The following is an 18,365-nucleotide window of genomic DNA, read 5'->3' on the forward strand; positions in this document are numbered from 1 at the left end:
AAGACTTGTTAGATTAAAAGGAATCAAGATAGATACTTACTTATTCTTATTTTTTATCTCAACCAAAATAGTCACATTTTTCAGATCAATTGAAACTGCTTCTAGTTTGTTTGTATTTTCATATTGCCCAATTGCCAATCAACCTTTCCATAATAAATGATGTAAATTTATTATTGCTATTATTATCATCAATTAAAACATATTAATTGTAATTTAATCAAAACATGGGATATTTATGTATCATTATATTAGGATTGCATCCTGCCAATACTTTACTCCAGCTTTACTACAAATTTCCTAACTTTCCCTGACTAATTTGCATATTCTCAACTCTATTGAAAATGGTAACCTTGCATGTAACCCAACTCTTGTTCTTTCTCTGGATTGTGTAGCATCGTGTGTGAGTCATTCATCCTGTAATTTACTCTGCTAGAATGAAATTGTTGCCTAACTTCCTAAAGGAGTAAATAATTAACCATTAAAAGAAATGGATACAGGTTGAGTATCCCTTATCCAAAATGCTTGGGACCAGAAGTGTTTTTTAAAAAATTGTGGGAGTAATTATACTTGCACGCATAATGAATCCCAAGTCTAAACACAAAATTCATTTCTGCTTATACACATAGCCCAAAAGTAATTTTATTCAGTACTTTTAATAATTTTGTACATTGAACCATCAGAAAGCAAACTTGTTAGGACTGTATTTCATAAAGCCACAATTCCACAGTAGTCATGGGATCTCTGATAGTGTGCATCCTCACTATCACATCTGTTTGTATTTCTGCAACTGTGCCAAGTTGCCAACCCATGGTTCTATGTTTGTACTTACTACATAAGTCCACCCTCCTGCACTTTTTTTTTAAAGGTAAGTTGACACTTCCAGGTAAGGTTATTTTTTAAAAAAAAAATACAACTAAAGCAGAAATACTGCTTCGGAAATAGTGAAGGGCATATGGCAAGAGTGAGACAAGAGGGGAATCCTTCCCTTGACATCATTTGAGTGTCAGCATCCAACACAGAAGTGAAATAGGTTCATCCTATCAGGTACGTGATGTGAATGTGACATGATCTGGAGCTATTGGAGGGTTGCCTCATCCACAACAGGACTAGATTTATCATGGGAAGGAGGCAGATCAGCAACAAGTGCACACAGCATCATACGATAAGGATTGTTCTGCTTCAATTCTGTTTGGATAAATTCCAGTATCTCTGCCACCCACATGGATGATTTTGGAGCATTTTGGATTTCTAATTCCGTATGTTCAACCTGTATATTTGCGATTTGCCTCAGAGATTAGTCTTCCTGAAGATTACTTTTGCAAATATGCAGAGATTATTGGAAAATGTTTGCCAAAGTGCACCTTGATCGTGTGCATGCTTATTCAGAAGCATGAACATCATACAAAACATATGTGGCAGTACTCTGGACTGCTACACTCACTCTTCAAAAGTGAGCTGTACTTTTTGTAATACAGCAAGTCATTAGGGGCATGGAAAAAGCGTGTTCCTCTGTTATACCGCAAATTGATGTTCTGGCTTATTTTTTCTTATCCAAGCTCTAATACATGCACTTTCATGTTAACATGTAACCAAGACCATGTAATATGACACATGATCCTTTATTTGCAGATTTTAAGAGGCAATTTCCTTTGCATGCAAGAACATTAGCAGAATAGTATACTAGCTCCTCTTCTGATGAATAGTTAATTTAAACTTTATAATGGATGGGCAGGGCCTGTAACAAAATATTGCAGTGGCCAAGATACAGAATTTCAGTCTATAAAACTCTCTTCATTATAGCTACTTGTCTCTAGATCCCTCACATTAGGCATATGTAATTCCATGGCTAGGATCATCTAAGCCAGTGGTTCTCAACTTGGGATCTCAACATATTTTTGGCCTTCAACTCCCAGAAATCCTAATAGCTGGTAAACCGGCTGGGATTTCTGGAAGTTGTAGGACAAAATTATCTGGGGACCCACAGGTTGAGAACCACTGATCTAAGCTTTTGGGGCTGGAGGTGTTTAATTTTTGAAACATTTGGGGGTTCTTGAGAATGTCAACACTTTCTACTTGTTTCTCAGTGTTTCCTCATCCTTTAAAATATGTATTCCTTCAAACTCATGATCTGTGTTTGCTATTAGAGGGAAAAATGCATAGTTTCATACTGAAATCCCAGTTACACATTTGACCACCATAATTTGCAGCTCAATTTATCTATACTACACAAAGCCAGAACATTAATGTTGGGAAGGATTTTACCTCCTGCATAGCTTTGACTGTTTGCATGAACAGTATGTTAACATAGTATGATGGAAAGACACACAATTCTTTAGCAATACCCCTTTGAATACTGAATCCGCCTCACTGCCAAACATTCCTAACAGATTAGCCCATGTAAGAAGGGACTGCAGCTTACAAATATCCAGGTTGTAATTTGCTGTGTGAAAGCTCCAAAGATATAGAGCAGTGGTTCTCAACTTGTGGGTCCCCAGGTGTTTTGGACAACACCTTCCAGAAATCCCAGCCAATTTACCAGCTGTTAGGATTTCAGGGAGTTGAAGGCCAAAACATCTGGGGACTGACATGTTGAGAACCACTGATACAGAGGGTGAGAATGTATGTCAGGATAAGTCAGGGTCAAACACAAATGACCTCCTATATATACAATTGAAAATGAATCAGTTCAGTAAATAATATATCTGGCAAATTAATATACTGTTTAAATTCACAGTAATATCGAACACCATCAAATGGATTGTCCCATATACATAGAAATGCAGTCGGCGTTAAATTCACAGTAATAACAAGCAGCCTCAAATGGATAGTCCAATATACATTGAAGTGCAATCGGCGTTGTATATTCTATTGCCGAGAAGAGTAAGTTCGCCACGACCGGTTTCGGCCCTGCATCAGGCCTTCCTCTGGTGGTCTGAAAATAGTTACGTACACTAACATAAGTAACAAAATATATCCATAAAACATCATCCATTGCCTAATACTAACATGGTTCCAAACTTAACACTTGTTCTCTTTAGAGATACATGTCATTTACATTATGAAATGTATATCAAAGACACCAATAGTTACATACACAAAATATAAGTAACTACCTATCCATTGAGTAATAACTATAAACAACATTACAATATACTTACATAGTTCCAAATTTAACACTTGTTCTCCTTAGAGATACCTGTTTTTTACAGTGGAATCTAGGTCAAAGGAACAAGGAGTGGCCATAAGCATTAAAGAGTTACAAACATCCAAAAATTTGTTTTTAAACAAATTGTATATTTCTAAAACAGTATATACTCACGGGATACTCTGCTGTGTGTTAGGTTCTAATTGCGAGTATGAAAAGCATCAAGGGGTTGCCTCAATTTAAAGGGGAAGATGTTAAAGAAACAGAAAGGTTTATATGAAGATATAGAAGAAATACCACCAGATGGTGCTATGAGTACCCTTATTGTATTGGGTGTATTCAATTAGGGATTTATAGTATGCTAAGGTTCTATATATAACAACTGTATGAATTTTGTTCATTTAAGCCCTGTGGATGTTCTGTCCGTAATCTGAAAATCCAATATGTTTCCCTTTGCAAAAGTTTATTATTGAAGTCCATATGTTTGGATTGTGATACTACTTCTAGTATGTGGTATTTGAATGATTCAGGACTATGCTGTAGATCACAGAAATGTTTGTACAGTATGGATTCTCTGACATGATTTCGTATTTTGCTCCTGTGCTCTATAATTCTGCTCTTAACTTCTCGACGAGTCTGCCCCACATATGATAAATTACAATCACAAATTATCATGTAAATAACCCCTTTGGTTGTACAGGTGGCAAAATGGGGAAATTTAAATTCGAATGATAGATGTTGGTGTGTCAAGATTTTGGTCTCTATCAATTGGCTGCATACTGAACAATGATGGCAGTGATAGTTGCCCACCAGATTAGATTTTACAGTCCGGGGCCTATTGGTTATGTTTGAATGTACCAATATATCCCCAATATTCCTTGTTCTTTTATATGCTACCAGAGGGGGTCTATCACATCCAGGGATGTCTCTTATTAAGTTCCAGTACTTTTTAACAGTTTTGATGGCTAGATTGGACAAACTTGTAAGTGTGAGTGGCCATATCAATCTGTCTACTCCTGGTCTAATTTTGTCCTCTAGGAGTTTAGATCTAGGAATACTGGCAACCTTCGAGTAGGCTGATTGTATTATGGACTCTGGGTAACCTCGATTTCTGAACCTGCTTTTTGTCTCTTCCATTTCCTGATTGAAGTCCTGTAGGGTAGAGGAGTTGCGTTTAATCCTGAGCATCTGTGTAAAGGGTAAATTATTTTTTAATGCCCAATGATGGTAACTGTTGTAATGTAACAAGGAGTTTCTATCAGTGGTTTTTCGGTGGTTACTCACTTTCAATCGATCATTTTCCTTTGTAACCACGACATCTAGAAAAATCAAGGATGTAGAACTGATGTTTCCTGTAAATTTAATTTTGAGGTGAATTGTATTGATCCAGGATAATAACGTTACTGCCTCCTGATGTGAATTAACAATGATAAAGATATCATCAATAAATCTACAATATTTGATAATGCCGTCCGCTACAGGGTTCTTTGTGTGATTCAAGATAGTTTCATTCTCCAAATTATCCATGAATAAATTGGCTATCGCTGGCGCGACAGGACTGCCCATGGCTACACCTTGTATTTGGAAATAGTATTTTTCATCAAACTTGAAGTAATTTTTTTCAAGAATAATATCAAGAAGATCCAACAAAAAAAAGGTGGGAGGGTGGTGATTAGGCCTCCTGTTCAAGGTTGATTCACATATATATCGTGCCTCCTCTAACGGAATATTGGTATACAGTGATATTACATCTACAGACATCAGGACTGCATCTGTTGGGATCACCAAGGATTCAATAATGTTAATAAAATGTTTTGTATCTCTAACATAGGAAGAAGTCTGTTTCACAAAAGGTTGTAAATAGTGGTCCACAAATTTAGCTAGTGGTTCTAAGACTGAGCCCGATCCGGATACAATAGGACGGCCAGGTACCGGTCTGATGTTTTTATGTATTTTGGGTAGAGTATATAGTACAGGGATTCTGGGCCATGGTGTATGTAGAAATTTATATACATCCTCTGATATATATCCAAGTGCCAGCCCTTCCAATGTCACCGTTCTTATAATTGACTGGATATGGTGTGTAGGGTCCCGTTCTATATTGAGATAATGTTCTCTTACAGATAATTGTCTATGGATCTCATCCATATAATCCGTGCGGTTCATTAATACTATGGCTCCACCTTTATCAGCTGGCTTCCAAACCAGATCTTTGTCATTAGCTAAATTGTGAAGGATGTGCCATTCCTTACTGGAAAAATTTGTACTGTATGATCTTTTTTGCTTTATAATTGTACAACATAATTCTTCAGATACTGTCTTCTCAAAAACTCTGAGGCCAATATGGTCAGTCGTAGGAAAAAAATTACTCCGTGGTTTGAAAGTGGAGGTAATAGGGTTTATTTTGGTTCCAAAATGATGTCTTAATCTAATGGTGCGAAATAACCTAGCTAATTCTATTCGCATCCTAAATGGATTATACTTAGGTTTAGGGACAAATGATAGACCTTTGTTGACAACCTCCCTCTCTTGAGGGGTTAGAACTCTTCTAGATAAATTCACGACTAGGTCTTCCGTTTGGCATTTGGAGCCTCTTGAAAAAAACGATTGGGTCTATTCCTAGTACGCCCTGTACGTCTGGGTACCCGAATGTTATCACTCCTAGTAGAGGCCATGCTACGTCCTGAACTGTCTGACATGGATTCTGTGTCTTCTTCAGAAGTATATTCACTAAACCTTACTTGTTTTTTAGAATATTGGCGTTTAGAGTATAGCCACTGGTAAACTCTGTTATTGTTGTAATCATTTTCATCCCGCTCAAACTTTTTAAGTTTGAAAGATCTAAGTTGTTGGGAAAATTCTTTAAGTTTACATGTGAGGGTGTCCAAATCAGTTTTAAACTGGTCCTCAGAGTTGAGTCTCTCCAATATAACCTGAGTTTGGGTTCTTACATTGGCTATTTCATCATTGGAGCGTGCAATAAGTAAGAGCATCAAATCCTGCGAGCACTTATTGAGAATTGCCACCCATTTTTGATTAAAGGATTCATCATCATGAAACATTCCTGGGGGTTTAAAAATCCGTAATCCCCTAGGAATTCTGTTAGCTCTGATATATTCTGCCAATGTTGAAGCATGTAAATCTAATCTAATCTCTCTGCGTTTCAGTTTTTCATACTCCCTTATGCCTGTTGCCGTGTTGGGGTTACCAGAAGTAGATTCCCCAGATTCAAACAATGATCTGTCTTTGATTAAGGATTCCTTAAATTTATCATCAAAACTTAATCCTTGTTGCCACTCAGCCATGACAAAGCAAAGCTTTGGAAAGAACACTCTAAATGGGTTCCTGAGTCAACTCAAACACAAATGACCTCCTATATATACAATTGAAAATGAATCAGTTCAGTAAATAATATATCTGGCAAATTAATATACTGTTTAAATTCACAGTAATATCGAACACCATCAAATGGATTGTCCCATATACATAGAAATGCAGTCGGCGTTAAATTCACAGTAATAACAAGCAGCCTCAAATGGATAGTCCAATATACATTGAAGTGCAATCGGCGTTGTATATTCTATTGCCGAGAAGAGTAAGTTCGCCACGACCGGTTTCGGCCCTGCATCAGGCCTTCCTCTGGTGGTCTGAAAATAGTTACGTACACTAACATAAGTAACAAAATATATCCATAAAACATCATCCATTGCCTAATACTAACATGGTTCCAAACTTAACACTTGTTCTCTTTAGAGATACATGTCATTTACATTATGAAATGTATATCAAAGACCCCAATAGTTACATACACAAAATATAAGTAACTACCTATCCATTGAGTAATAACTATAAACAACATTACAATATACTTACATAGTTCCAAATTTAACACTTGTTCTCCTTAGAGATGTGGCGAACTTACTCTTCTCGGCAATAGAATATACAACGCCGATTGCACTTCAATGTATATTGGACTATCCATTTGAGGCTGCTTGTTATTACTGTGAATTTAACGCCGACTGCATTTCTATGTATATGGGACAATCCATTTGATGGTGTTCGATATTACTGTGAATTTAAACAGTATATTAATTTGCCAGATATATTATTTACTGAACTGATTCATTTTCAATTGTATATATAGGAGGTCATTTGTGTTTGAGTTGACTCAGGAACCCATTTAGAGTGTTCTTTCCAAAGCTTTGCTTTGTCATGGCTGAGTGGCAACAAGGATTAAGTTTTGATGATAAATTTAAGGAATCCTTAATCAAAGACAGATCATTGTTTGAATCTGGGGAATCTACTTCTGGTAACCCCAACACGGCAACAGGCATAAGGGAGTATGAAAAACTGAAACGCAGAGAGATTAGATTAGATTTACATGCTTCAACATTGGCAGAATATATCAGAGCTAACAGAATTCCTAGGGGATTACGGATTTTTAAACCCCCAGGAATGTTTCATGATGATGAATCCTTTAATCAAAAATGGGTGGCAATTCTCAATAAGTGCTCGCAGGATTTGATGCTCTTACTTATTGCACGCTCCAATGATGAAATAGCCAATGTAAGAACCCAAACTCAGGTTATATTGGAGAGACTCAACTCTGAGGACCAGTTTAAAACTGATTTGGACACCCTCACATGTAAACTTAAAGAATTTTCCCAACAACTTAGATCTTTCAAACTTAAAAAGTTTGAGCGGGATGAAAATGATTACAACAATAACAGAGTTTACCAGTGGCTATACTCTAAACGCCAATATTCTAAAAAACAAGTAAGGTTTAGTGAATATACTTCTGAAGAAGACACAGAATCCATGTCAGACAGTTCAGGACGTAGCATGGCCTCTACTAGGAGTGATAACATTCGGGTACCCAGACGTACGGGGCGTACTAGGAATAGACCCAATCGTTTTTTTCAAGAGGCTCCAAATGCCAAACGGAAGACCTAGTCGTGAATTTATCTAGAAGAGTTCTAACCCCTCAAGAGAGGGAGGTTGTCAACAAAGGTCTATCATTTGTCCCTAAACCTAAGTATAATCCATTTAGGATGCGAATAGAATTAGGTAGGTTATTTCGCACCATTAGATTAAGACATCATTTTGGAACCAAAATAAACCCTATTACCTCCACTTTCAAACCACGGAGTAATTTTTTTCCTACGACTGACCATATTGGCCTCAGAGTTTTTGAGAAGACAGTATCTGAAGAATTATGTTGTACAATTATAAAGCAAAAAAGATCATACAGTACAAATTTTTCCAGTAAGGAATGGCACATCCTTCACAATTTAGCTAATGACAAAGATCTGGTTTGGAAGCCAGCTGATAAAGGTGGAGCCATAGTATTAATGAACCGCACGGATTATATGGATGAGATCCATAGACAATTATCTGTAAGAGAACATTATCTCAATATAGAACGGGACCCTACACACCATATCCAGTCAATTATAAGAACGGTGACATTGGAAGGGCTGGCACTTGGATATATATCAGAGGATGTATATAAATTTCTACATACACCATGGCCCAGAATCCCTGTACTATATACTCTACCCAAAATACATAAAAACATCAGACCGGTACCTGGCCGTCCTATTGTATCCGGATCGGGCTCAGTCTTAGAACCACTAGCTAAATTTGTGGACCACTATTTACAACCTTTTGTGAAACAGACTTCTTCCTATGTTAGAGATACAAAACATTTTATTAACATTATTGAATCCTTGGTGATCCCAACAGATGCAGTCCTGATGTCTGTAGATGTAATATCACTGTATACCAATATTCCGTTAGAGGAGGCACGATATATATGTGAATCAACCTTGAACAGGAGGCCTAATCACCACCCTCCCACCTTTTTTTTGTTGGATCTTCTTGATATTATTCTTGAAAAAAATTACTTCAAGTTTGATGAAAAATACTATTTCCAAATACAAGGTGTAGCCATGGGCAGTCCTGTCGCGCCAGCGATAGCCAATTTATTCATGGATAATTTGGAGAATGAAACTATCTTGAATCACACAAAGAACCCTGTAGCGGACGGCATTATCAAATATTGTAGATTTATTGATGATATCTTTATCATTGTTAATTCACATCAGGAGGCAGTAACGTTATTATCCTGGATCAATACAATTCACCTCAAAATTAAATTTACAGGAAACATCAGTTCTACATCCTTGATTTTTCTAGATGTCGTGGTTACAAAGGAAAATGATCGATTGAAAGTGAGTAACCACCGAAAAACCACTGATAGAAACTCCTTGTTACATTACAACAGTTACCATCATTGGGCATTAAAAAATAATTTACCCTTTACACAGATGCTCAGGATTAAACGCAACTCCTCTACCCTACAGGACTTCAATCAGGAAATGGAAGAGACAAAAAGCAGGTTCAGAAATCGAGGTTACCCAGAGTCCATAATACAATCAGCCTACTCGAAGGTTGCCAGTATTCCTAGATCTAAACTCCTAGAGGACAAAATTAGACCAGGAGTAGACAGATTGATATGGCCACTCACACTTACAAGTTTGTCCAATCTAGCCATCAAAACTGTTAAAAAGTACTGGAACTTAATAAGAGACATCCCTGGATGTGATAGACCCCCTCTGGTAGCATATAAAAGAACAAGGAATATTGGGGATATATTGGTACATTCAAACATAACCAATAGGCCCCGGACTGTAAAATCTAATCTGGTGGGCAACTATCGCTGCCATCATTGTTCAGTATGCAGCCAATTGATAGAGACCAAAATCTTGACACACCAACATCTATCATTCGAATTTAAATTTCCCCATTTTGCCACCTGTACAACCAAAGGGGTTATTTACATGATAATTTGTGATTGTAATTTATCATATGTGGGGCAGACTCGTCGAGAAGTTAAGAGCAGAATTATAGAGCACAGGAGCAAAATACGAAATCATGTCAGAGAATCCATACTGTACAAACATTTCTGTGATCTACAGCATAGTCCTGAATCATTCAAATACCACATACTAGAAGTAGTATCACAATCCAAACATATGGACTTCAATAATAAACTTTTGCAAAGGGAAACATATTGGATTTTCAGATTACGGACAGAACATCCACAGGGCTTAAATGAACAAAATTCATACAGTTGTTATATATAGAACCTTAGCATACTATAAATCCCTAATTGAATACACCCAATACAATAAGGGTACTCATAGCACCATCTGGTGGTATTTCTTCTATATCTTCATATAAACCTTTCTGTTTCTTTAACATCTTCCCCTTTAAATTGAGGCAACCCCTTGATGCTTTTCATACTCGCAATTAGAACCTAACACACAGCAGAGTATCCCGTGAGTATATACTGTTTTAGAAATATACAATTTGTTTAAAAACAAATTTTTGGATGTTTGTAACTCTTTAATGCTTATGGCCACTCCTTGTTCCTTTGACCTAGATTCCACTGTAAAAAACAGGTATCTCTAAGGAGAACAAGTGTTAAATTTGGAACTATGTAAGTATATTGTAATGTTGTTTATAGTTATTACTCAATGGATAGGTAGTTACTTATATTTTGTGTATGTAACTATTGGTGTCTTTGATATACATTTCATAATGTAAATGACATGTATCTCTAAAGAGAACAAGTGTTAAGTTTGGAACCATGTTAGTATTAGGCAATGGATGATGTTTTATGGATATATTTTGTTACTTATGTTAGTGTACGTAACTATTTTCAGACCACCAGAGGAAGGCCTGATGCAGGGCCGAAACCGGTCGTGGCGAACTTACTCTTCTCGGCAATAGAATATACAACGCCGATTGCACTTCAATGTATATTGGACTATCCATTTGAGGCTGCTTGTTATTACTGTGAATTTAACGCCGACTGCATTTCTATGTATATGGGACAATCCATTTGATGGTGTTCGATATTACTGTGAATTTAAACAGTATATTAATTTGCCAGATATATTATTTACTGAACTGATTCATTTTCAATTGTATATATAGGAGGTCATTTGTGTTTGAGTTGACTCAGGAACCCATTTAGAGTGTAGGATAAGTCAGGGTGGCAGGATGAGTCTTGTAGCAATTTTGATGTTAAACTATTTATTTCAACAGAACCATCCTAGAGAACATCTCACAACTTTAGATGCATAGAATGCAGCCTCAGTGTTCAGACAACACAGAGACACATTTCTGTGTGTATACAGATGCAAAAAAATATGCTAGTCTGAGGAATGATTTGAAATGTGGCATTTGGGAGTGTTATGGAAATGTCAAGCACAGCCAAAATGACAAATAAGTGGATCCATGAGCAAATCAACTTCAATTCTACCCAGAAGCCAAGATGACTAAACTGAGATGGTCGTACTTTGGGCCTATCATGAGAAAACATAACTCTCTAGAAAATACAATACAGTTGACCCTCTGTATCCATGGTTGCTACTCCCATGGATTTATCCAACCATGGTTTGTAAATATGAAAAAAAATCCAAAAAGCATAGTTTGATTTTGTCATTTTATATAAGTAACAGCAAGTAAGAATGTTGCCATGCCCTCACACTCTCTTCTTGTGTATCTTTGTCATTTCTGACTTACAGTAAATCAATTTTCTTGGTAAGACTTGTTCTTAGGGAGTGTTTTTGACTTCCTCTGTAGTTGATGTGCTCAAGGTCACCTGGTTCATGGCTAAGCAGAAATTTTAATTCTGGTTTCTAGAGTTATAGTCCACAAACCTACTGTATTACTCTAAGTTAGCATTCCATACTCAAAATGAAAACGAGATGATCATTTTAATTCAAAGGACAAGGTGGCCAAATTGCTGATCCACAAGACTGCTTTTACAAGTTTTGACCCCTCCAGACATCTTGGATCATCCCACACCAGTCCAAAATTGAGTGAATAAATTGCTTTTGATGAAGCCTCCAGGAACAGCAATTCGCCTTTCAATTAGGTTGCATGGTCACTTTTTCAAAACCAAAAGGCTTCTAATTCCAGATGATAGATGTGTTTTCGGTAGTCCATCTGGCTTCCAAAATGTCCCAGGGATACTACAGTTATCCACCCCTGTTTTAACATACAATCAACTACCATCGCTATCTCAGGCACCTTTCCAAAATCTTCCTTCAGTTCCAATTCCTGCTTTCATGTGTTTCCAGGGTCCCTGTGGCATAATGTGGATCACTTGCATGTGGTTGTTTACAAAAAATGAGTTGCCAGTATGTGACAAATGCAACGAATTGTACTTCAGATTCTAAACAACTAATGTTATTATGGCTAAGCTTAAGAATGACGCTAAATTCCACCTCAATGCATGGTCACAAACAGTAAACTATTCAACTCTTGATAAATACACAGAGCTTTCAGGAATACCAACAGCATCTTGCTGAACACCAGATACTAAGTGACCACAAATAAAGGATAAGGTCTGATTTTCATATCCTGCTTATATGCTACCCATTACCAACAGTATCCAACTGTTTATTGCTGCCAGCTGAATCCTTGGCTGAATGCACTTTGGGAGCTAGGTCCCTTCCATTTTGCATAGTTATAGTGCCAATATTCCACTTTAACTCCATGGTAACATCCTATGGAAGCTTGGATCTAAAGTTTAGAAAGGGGTACTTTGAATTCTCAGGAAGAATAGACCCTCCCTAAAATACAAAACCCAAAATTCCACAAGATGTAGCCATGGCAGTTAGAGTGGGATCCAGTGGTGTAGCTGCATAATGTGAAAGGACCTGTTTATGTTATGACTGTTTTTTATTTTAAAAATCCAACAAGGTTACTTGAACCAGAGGCCCCATCAACACCACCATATAATGCAGTCAGAAGCTGCATTACATGATCAGTGGAAACTCAAATAATGCAGTTTAACAGCACTGAATTGCATTATATGAGTCTACCCTGGCAGTGCAGATGAGGCCTAAGTCTCACTGAATATAAAAAAAAACTTGTGAAGTAATTCAGATGTTACCATGATAATATAGTAAGATGATCTGCAACTAAGAGATAAAATACAGGTGATATGCTCAATTCCACTTTGTGTGTCTCTCTTTTTAAATGTTTACTGGATAGTTGTTGAGTATTGGTATTACAAATTTAGTTTAACTTCCTTGCTCTAGTAATCAACAGGCCTCACAACATTGCTGTTGATTACAAATGAACATGCATGAGATTTTGTACACACCTGGCCATAACAACTCGCAGGCACTATGTATTTATATTTAAGTCCAAAATTGGGAACAGGGAGTCAGAAATGTCTACTTCCTATCCAATAGCTCGAAGGTACCAATTAAAAGTTTGACAGGCAGACCCTGCTCAGGGCAAGATTTGAATTAGGCTGGCAAAGACAGAAAATGTAAGACAATAAGCCCTATCTCATTGCATCATTTCAGATGCACAATATCCTCTTGCCATCTCCATTGGCAGCCCTTGAATGATCAGACACAGATCTCCACCAGGAACAAACTTACACAATTGCCCCTCTGGTTCCAGTACTGTAATGCAATGAAGGGTGTCTTTGTCTGTGTTGCTGCCCTCTGTTATTGTGCCAGTACTTGCTTTCCACTATTCACCACAATGAGACAGCAAAAACAAAACAAACCCAGAAGAGAGTTGGGGACTGATACCCCTTTTTCACAAAAACAAGTTGTACATTTTTCCATCTTGCATATTTAAAACTATATATATCTCCAGCAAAAGTTCTTAAAACATTCTGCTTTTTTACTTCCCTGTTTTTCTCAGCATTTGGTTCCAGAAAAACAAATAGGCACAAGCCTTTGAAAACTGATGTTTATGCATATTCACCCAGAAATAAATGTCATGCTGCCCCATGAGTCTTCATCTCAGGTCACTGTTCATAGGATTATCACAGATCACTTTCTGCCTTTTGTATATCCACATAAACATATTTGGAATAATTATTTTGTCTCCAGCCACATTCCTGAACTCACATTCTTATTGCTGCGTGCCTCTACTACTGATAAGAGTAACCAACAGTTCCATTGTTTTCCATTCACCTTGGGTTTTGTTAGCTGATTATTACTTATATATGTAAATATAGCTTTGAAAGAACCCAAAGCAGATTTCTCAAACCCAAGTTTTAGAGGAAACAGGGAAAAACCATGGGAAAAAAACACAGATTCAGATTGCGAAAATTAAAAAATTATTTTAAAAGGACAGAAACCAAACACACCTCTAGTCAAAATTACAACAGAAGAGGAAAGAAACCACAATCCAAAGTATCCCCAACTTTAGCTGCCCTGCCCACCCACTGTTAAGTCACTGCCATTTCCAAGGCAACTTCTAAACTATCAGGTTACATCTCAACTACTGTACTTCCATTTCAGATTAAGCCACACTAGCAGTTGAAAATAATCACAAATCCCAAGCATGCATTTCCCCCTTTAAGAATAGTTGGCAAAGGAAGTATAGGAGCAAGCCTGGGAGATGGGGGCAAAAGACCCCCTGCAAATAAGTGGGAAAGAAAAGAAAGAACTTGCATTACAATCCGCTATTATCCGAAAGGGAAGTTAGTTACACTTTTTCTGTTGTCACGTCTGATAGGAACTTAGCGACAGAATTCTAAACAACGTAAGACTTCTCTCCCTCCACGAGAACAGACCAGAATGTAAAGCAGCTTTCAACTTTTGCAAATGAACTCATTAAAATACACACACATGCATGCATACACACATCCATCCACGCGCCTTTCCCTCTGAGTTTAGCAAACTTACAGCCAAAGGTTGCCTGGGGAAAAGCGAAGTTAGATCCCTGGCAAGTTTCAGACCAACTTCGGGAAAGTTGAGACGGGAAGGGGCTGATCCTGCCAGTGAAGTCCGCTCCCCTTGAAAACAACCCCTTCCAACCCACGAGGCAACCGTCTCACGCAGGAAGTTTGCATGTATTTTTTCCCTTTCGGACGAGGGGCGCTGCGACACTGGTTGGTTAGGAGTCTCCCACTCGGGATAGTGTCATGTAGGGCCATAGCCAGAAAAAATTTTTGGGAGGGGTTGAAACTTTTTTAAGCGAATCTTGAAGAGTAGTTCCATAACGCAAAATAATGTAGAAATCAGGCTCCACCGATAAACTTCAGTGGACACTCAAGACATATAAACTTCAGTGGACACTCATGGGGATTTGGTCAATCAGTTGAAATTCATGAGTAAACCAGGTTTTTTTTTTTTTCAAACCTGAAAAATTCAGGTTCAACCCCCCCCCCCCCCCCCCCTTGGCTACAGCCCTTGTGTCATGGGATGTCTACACTGTATGAATACAGTTCGACATCATTTTAACTGCCATGGCTCTCTGGGATCATGAGAGATGTAGTCTGATGAGGCACCAGGCACTCCTTAGCAGAGAAGGTAGAGGAGCTTGTAAAACTGCAACTCCCACATTTCCATAGCAATGGGCCATGCAAGTTAAAGTGGAGTCAAACTGCATTCATCCTACAGTGTAGATGCTCCCATGAACGCCCAGCTGAATCCAGTCTCCAGGGCTTTAAGAAAAGAACATTAGCATTATTTGAAGGAGTGGAGGGAGAAGAAAAAGAAGGAAAAAGCCTTCGACAACACAAAAGAAGGAAAGTTTTCTCCCTTGGTGCATATTAATACAGTTTTACTCCACTTGAACTGACAAGGCTTAATGTTATGGAATCCTGGGGGCTGTAGCACTCTTTGACAGGGAATAATAATAATAATAATAATAATAATAATAATAATAATAATAATAATAATAATAATTGTTATTGTTGTATGACACAGCAAACAAGATAGATATGCTGGATTTCGTTTCACAAAATCACAAGTCGACCACTTCCCAAGTGTCTAGGACTGTGTGATGTATTTTCAGATGATGCGCGCAGATCCAGTAGGGTGGCCTTTAGGGTTAGGTTTAGGGTGGTTTAGAAATAATAATTATTATTATTATTATTTCTAAACCACCCTCTCTCCCCATACATATAAAGGTAAACATTCAATTTCACAACTACTTCACTAATATCAAAAGTATATAATGACAATAACATACTCATTATAATAAAAAATCCAAATTAGAAAAAAAACAATAAATTTAAACATGACACTCAGGCAAAACATGATTGCACAGAGCGAGCGTAGACCTGAACCATTTTAAATGACCAAGTTGCTGAAAATGTTCAGTATTGGTTGTAGTTTTACTTAGACCATTACTGCTAAATTGTACTAATAATAAATAATAATACAACTTTATTTATATCCCGCCACCATCTTCCAGAGGGACTCAGGGCGGCTCACAAAAGACTCAAGAAGGGGTGGCACAAACTAGAACAAGTGCAAAACAAAACATAGGCAAAAAACAGTCAACACAACAACATAAATTCACAGGATCCCCCCTAGTAAAAACAATAAAATACTACCAAGACCATTGAACTGTTCTACAGTGTAGATCAGACATGGGCAAACTTTGGCTCTCCAGGTGTTTTGGACTTCAACCCCCACAATTCCTAACAGCCTATCGGCTGTTAGGAATTGTGGGGGTTGAAGTCCAAACCACCTGGAGGGCTAAAGTTTGCCCATGCCTGGTCTAGATGCACCCTTTTCTGAAGGAGCAGAGCCTGAAGAAAGAGAAGGAAAGTTCACTCTTTGAGAAACTAATCTGGGAGAAACAAGAGAGGGAAACGAGGCATCCCGGCTCTTGATCAGATCCTGGGCATCTCAATGTGAAACTCTACTATTGATCAATAATATATTCGGCGTCTAGGTGGAACCTGGGAGGGACGGCCTCCTGTTTTTCTCTTGCAGAGAACCGGCGTTCATTCAGTGGATCTTGGGGAAATGAAACATATCCGCAGGTCTCTCCCCCAGCTCAGGCATCCCACGTCTCGGGCGCACCTTTACCTGTTCTTGTGGCGGGTCTTTAAGAGGTTCCTTCCGAAGGGAGCCATGGCCGGACCCGAAGCGAGGCAGGCGGCATCCACCCGCGTCTCCCTGGGGCAGCTCCTCCGCCCGCCGCACTTTCCGCCTGTTAATAGTCACCCAGCGTCGAAGTTGTGCAACCCGTTGCTAACTTTGAACTCCTGCCTCCTCGCTGCTGCTGCTGCTGCTCTCTGGTTTTTTGGAGGCCTGCCCAGTTCCAGCCTTGGAGGAAACCTTTAGGAAACGAGGGAGGGGGGTTCGAAGGCTATGCAGTCACATTCCTATGGAAGAATAAATACTAGAACGATTACACTATGTAACAAAACTTGAAAAGTGTTCTGTTCCAGGCTTGAAAGAATTATTTCCTGTTTAATTGTGCTGAACTGACTTTGAAAGTACAGTAGTTGCTATACTCCAGAAACTTTGTTTTTGTGGCTGCCACAAACTATGTTGAATTGGTTGAGACAGGCTATTGGAGGCTTTTAAGCAGAGGCTGGATGGACAAATGTCGGGGGTGTTTTGAATGCGATTTCCTGCTTCTTAGCAGGGGGTTGGACTGGATGGCCCATGAGGTCTCTTCCAATTCTACTATTATATGATTCTATGATTCTAGGCCTGTGGGCAAACTTGGGCCCTCCGGATGTTTTGGACTCCAACTCCCACCATTCCTAACAGCCGATAGGCTGTTAGGAATGGTGGGAGTTGGAGTCCAAAACACCCGGAGGGCCCAAGTTTGCCCACAGGCGTGTTCTATGAGATATTCATTGAAAAACTTTAGGAAAATGTGCTCCAGGAATGTCCTGCAAAAACAATATTATTGCATTGTCGAAGGCTTTTATGGCAGGAATCACTGGGTTGCTGTGAGTTTTCCGGGCTGTATGCCAACGTTCCAGAAGCATTCTCTCCTCAAGTTTCGCCCACCTCTATGGCAGGCATCCTCAGAGGTTGTGTGTGAGGTCTGTTGGAAACTAGGCAAGTGGGGTTTATATATCTGTGAAATGTTCAGAGTGGAAGAACTCTTATTTGCCTGAGGCAAGTGTGAATGTTGCAATTGGCCGCCTAATTAGCATTGAATAGCCTTGCAGCTTCAAAGCCTGGCTGCTTCCTGTCTGGGGAAATCCTTTGTTGGGCAGTGTTAACAGGCCCTGATAGTTTTTTGTCTGGAATTCATAGAAGCATAGACTCATAGAGTTGGAAGAGAACTCACAGGCCATCCAGTCCAACCCCCTGCCAAGAAGCAGGAGAATCACATTCAATGCACCCCCGACAGATGGCCATCCAATCTCTGCTTAAACGCCTCCAAAGAAGGAGCCTTCCCCTGTTTTCTG

The 18,365-nt window shown here is 38.6% G+C and overlaps 2 protein-coding genes across 4 annotated transcripts in view; both read right to left on the reverse strand.

The window, feature by feature from the left end:
* The window catches only part of rassf9 (Ras association domain family member 9), a 47,305-nt gene extending 30,068 nt beyond the window's left edge, over positions 1-17,237 (reverse strand). Inside the window, exon 1 of one of the 3 annotated variants that reach the window (XM_008110899.3) lies at positions 17,020-17,237. In XM_008110899.3, the coding sequence (XP_008109106.1) occupies positions 17,020-17,066 (47 nt within the window). In that variant the 5' untranslated portion in view covers positions 17,067-17,237. Of the gene's footprint in view, positions 1-14,880; positions 15,079-17,013 lie in introns of those variants that run through there. The other 2 variants (XM_062982757.1, XM_008110900.3) reach the window with 2 other exon arrangements.
* Positions 2,700-5,769, reverse strand: LOC134299575 (uncharacterized). Its single transcript, XM_062982756.1, has 2 exons — positions 3,159-5,769; positions 2,700-2,932 (listed from the first exon to the last, which is right to left on the reverse strand). The coding sequence occupies exon 1, from the start codon at positions 5,609-5,611 to the stop codon at positions 3,515-3,517; it is 2,097 nt and encodes a 698-aa protein (XP_062838826.1). The 5' UTR covers positions 5,612-5,769; the 3' UTR covers positions 2,700-2,932; positions 3,159-3,514.
* Positions 17,238-18,365: the final 1,128 nt, after the last annotated feature.

This window comes from Anolis carolinensis, chromosome 5, assembly GCF_035594765.1.
Source record: "Anolis carolinensis isolate JA03-04 chromosome 5, rAnoCar3.1.pri, whole genome shotgun sequence".
Lineage (NCBI taxonomy): Eukaryota > Metazoa > Chordata > Lepidosauria > Squamata > Dactyloidae > Anolis > Anolis carolinensis.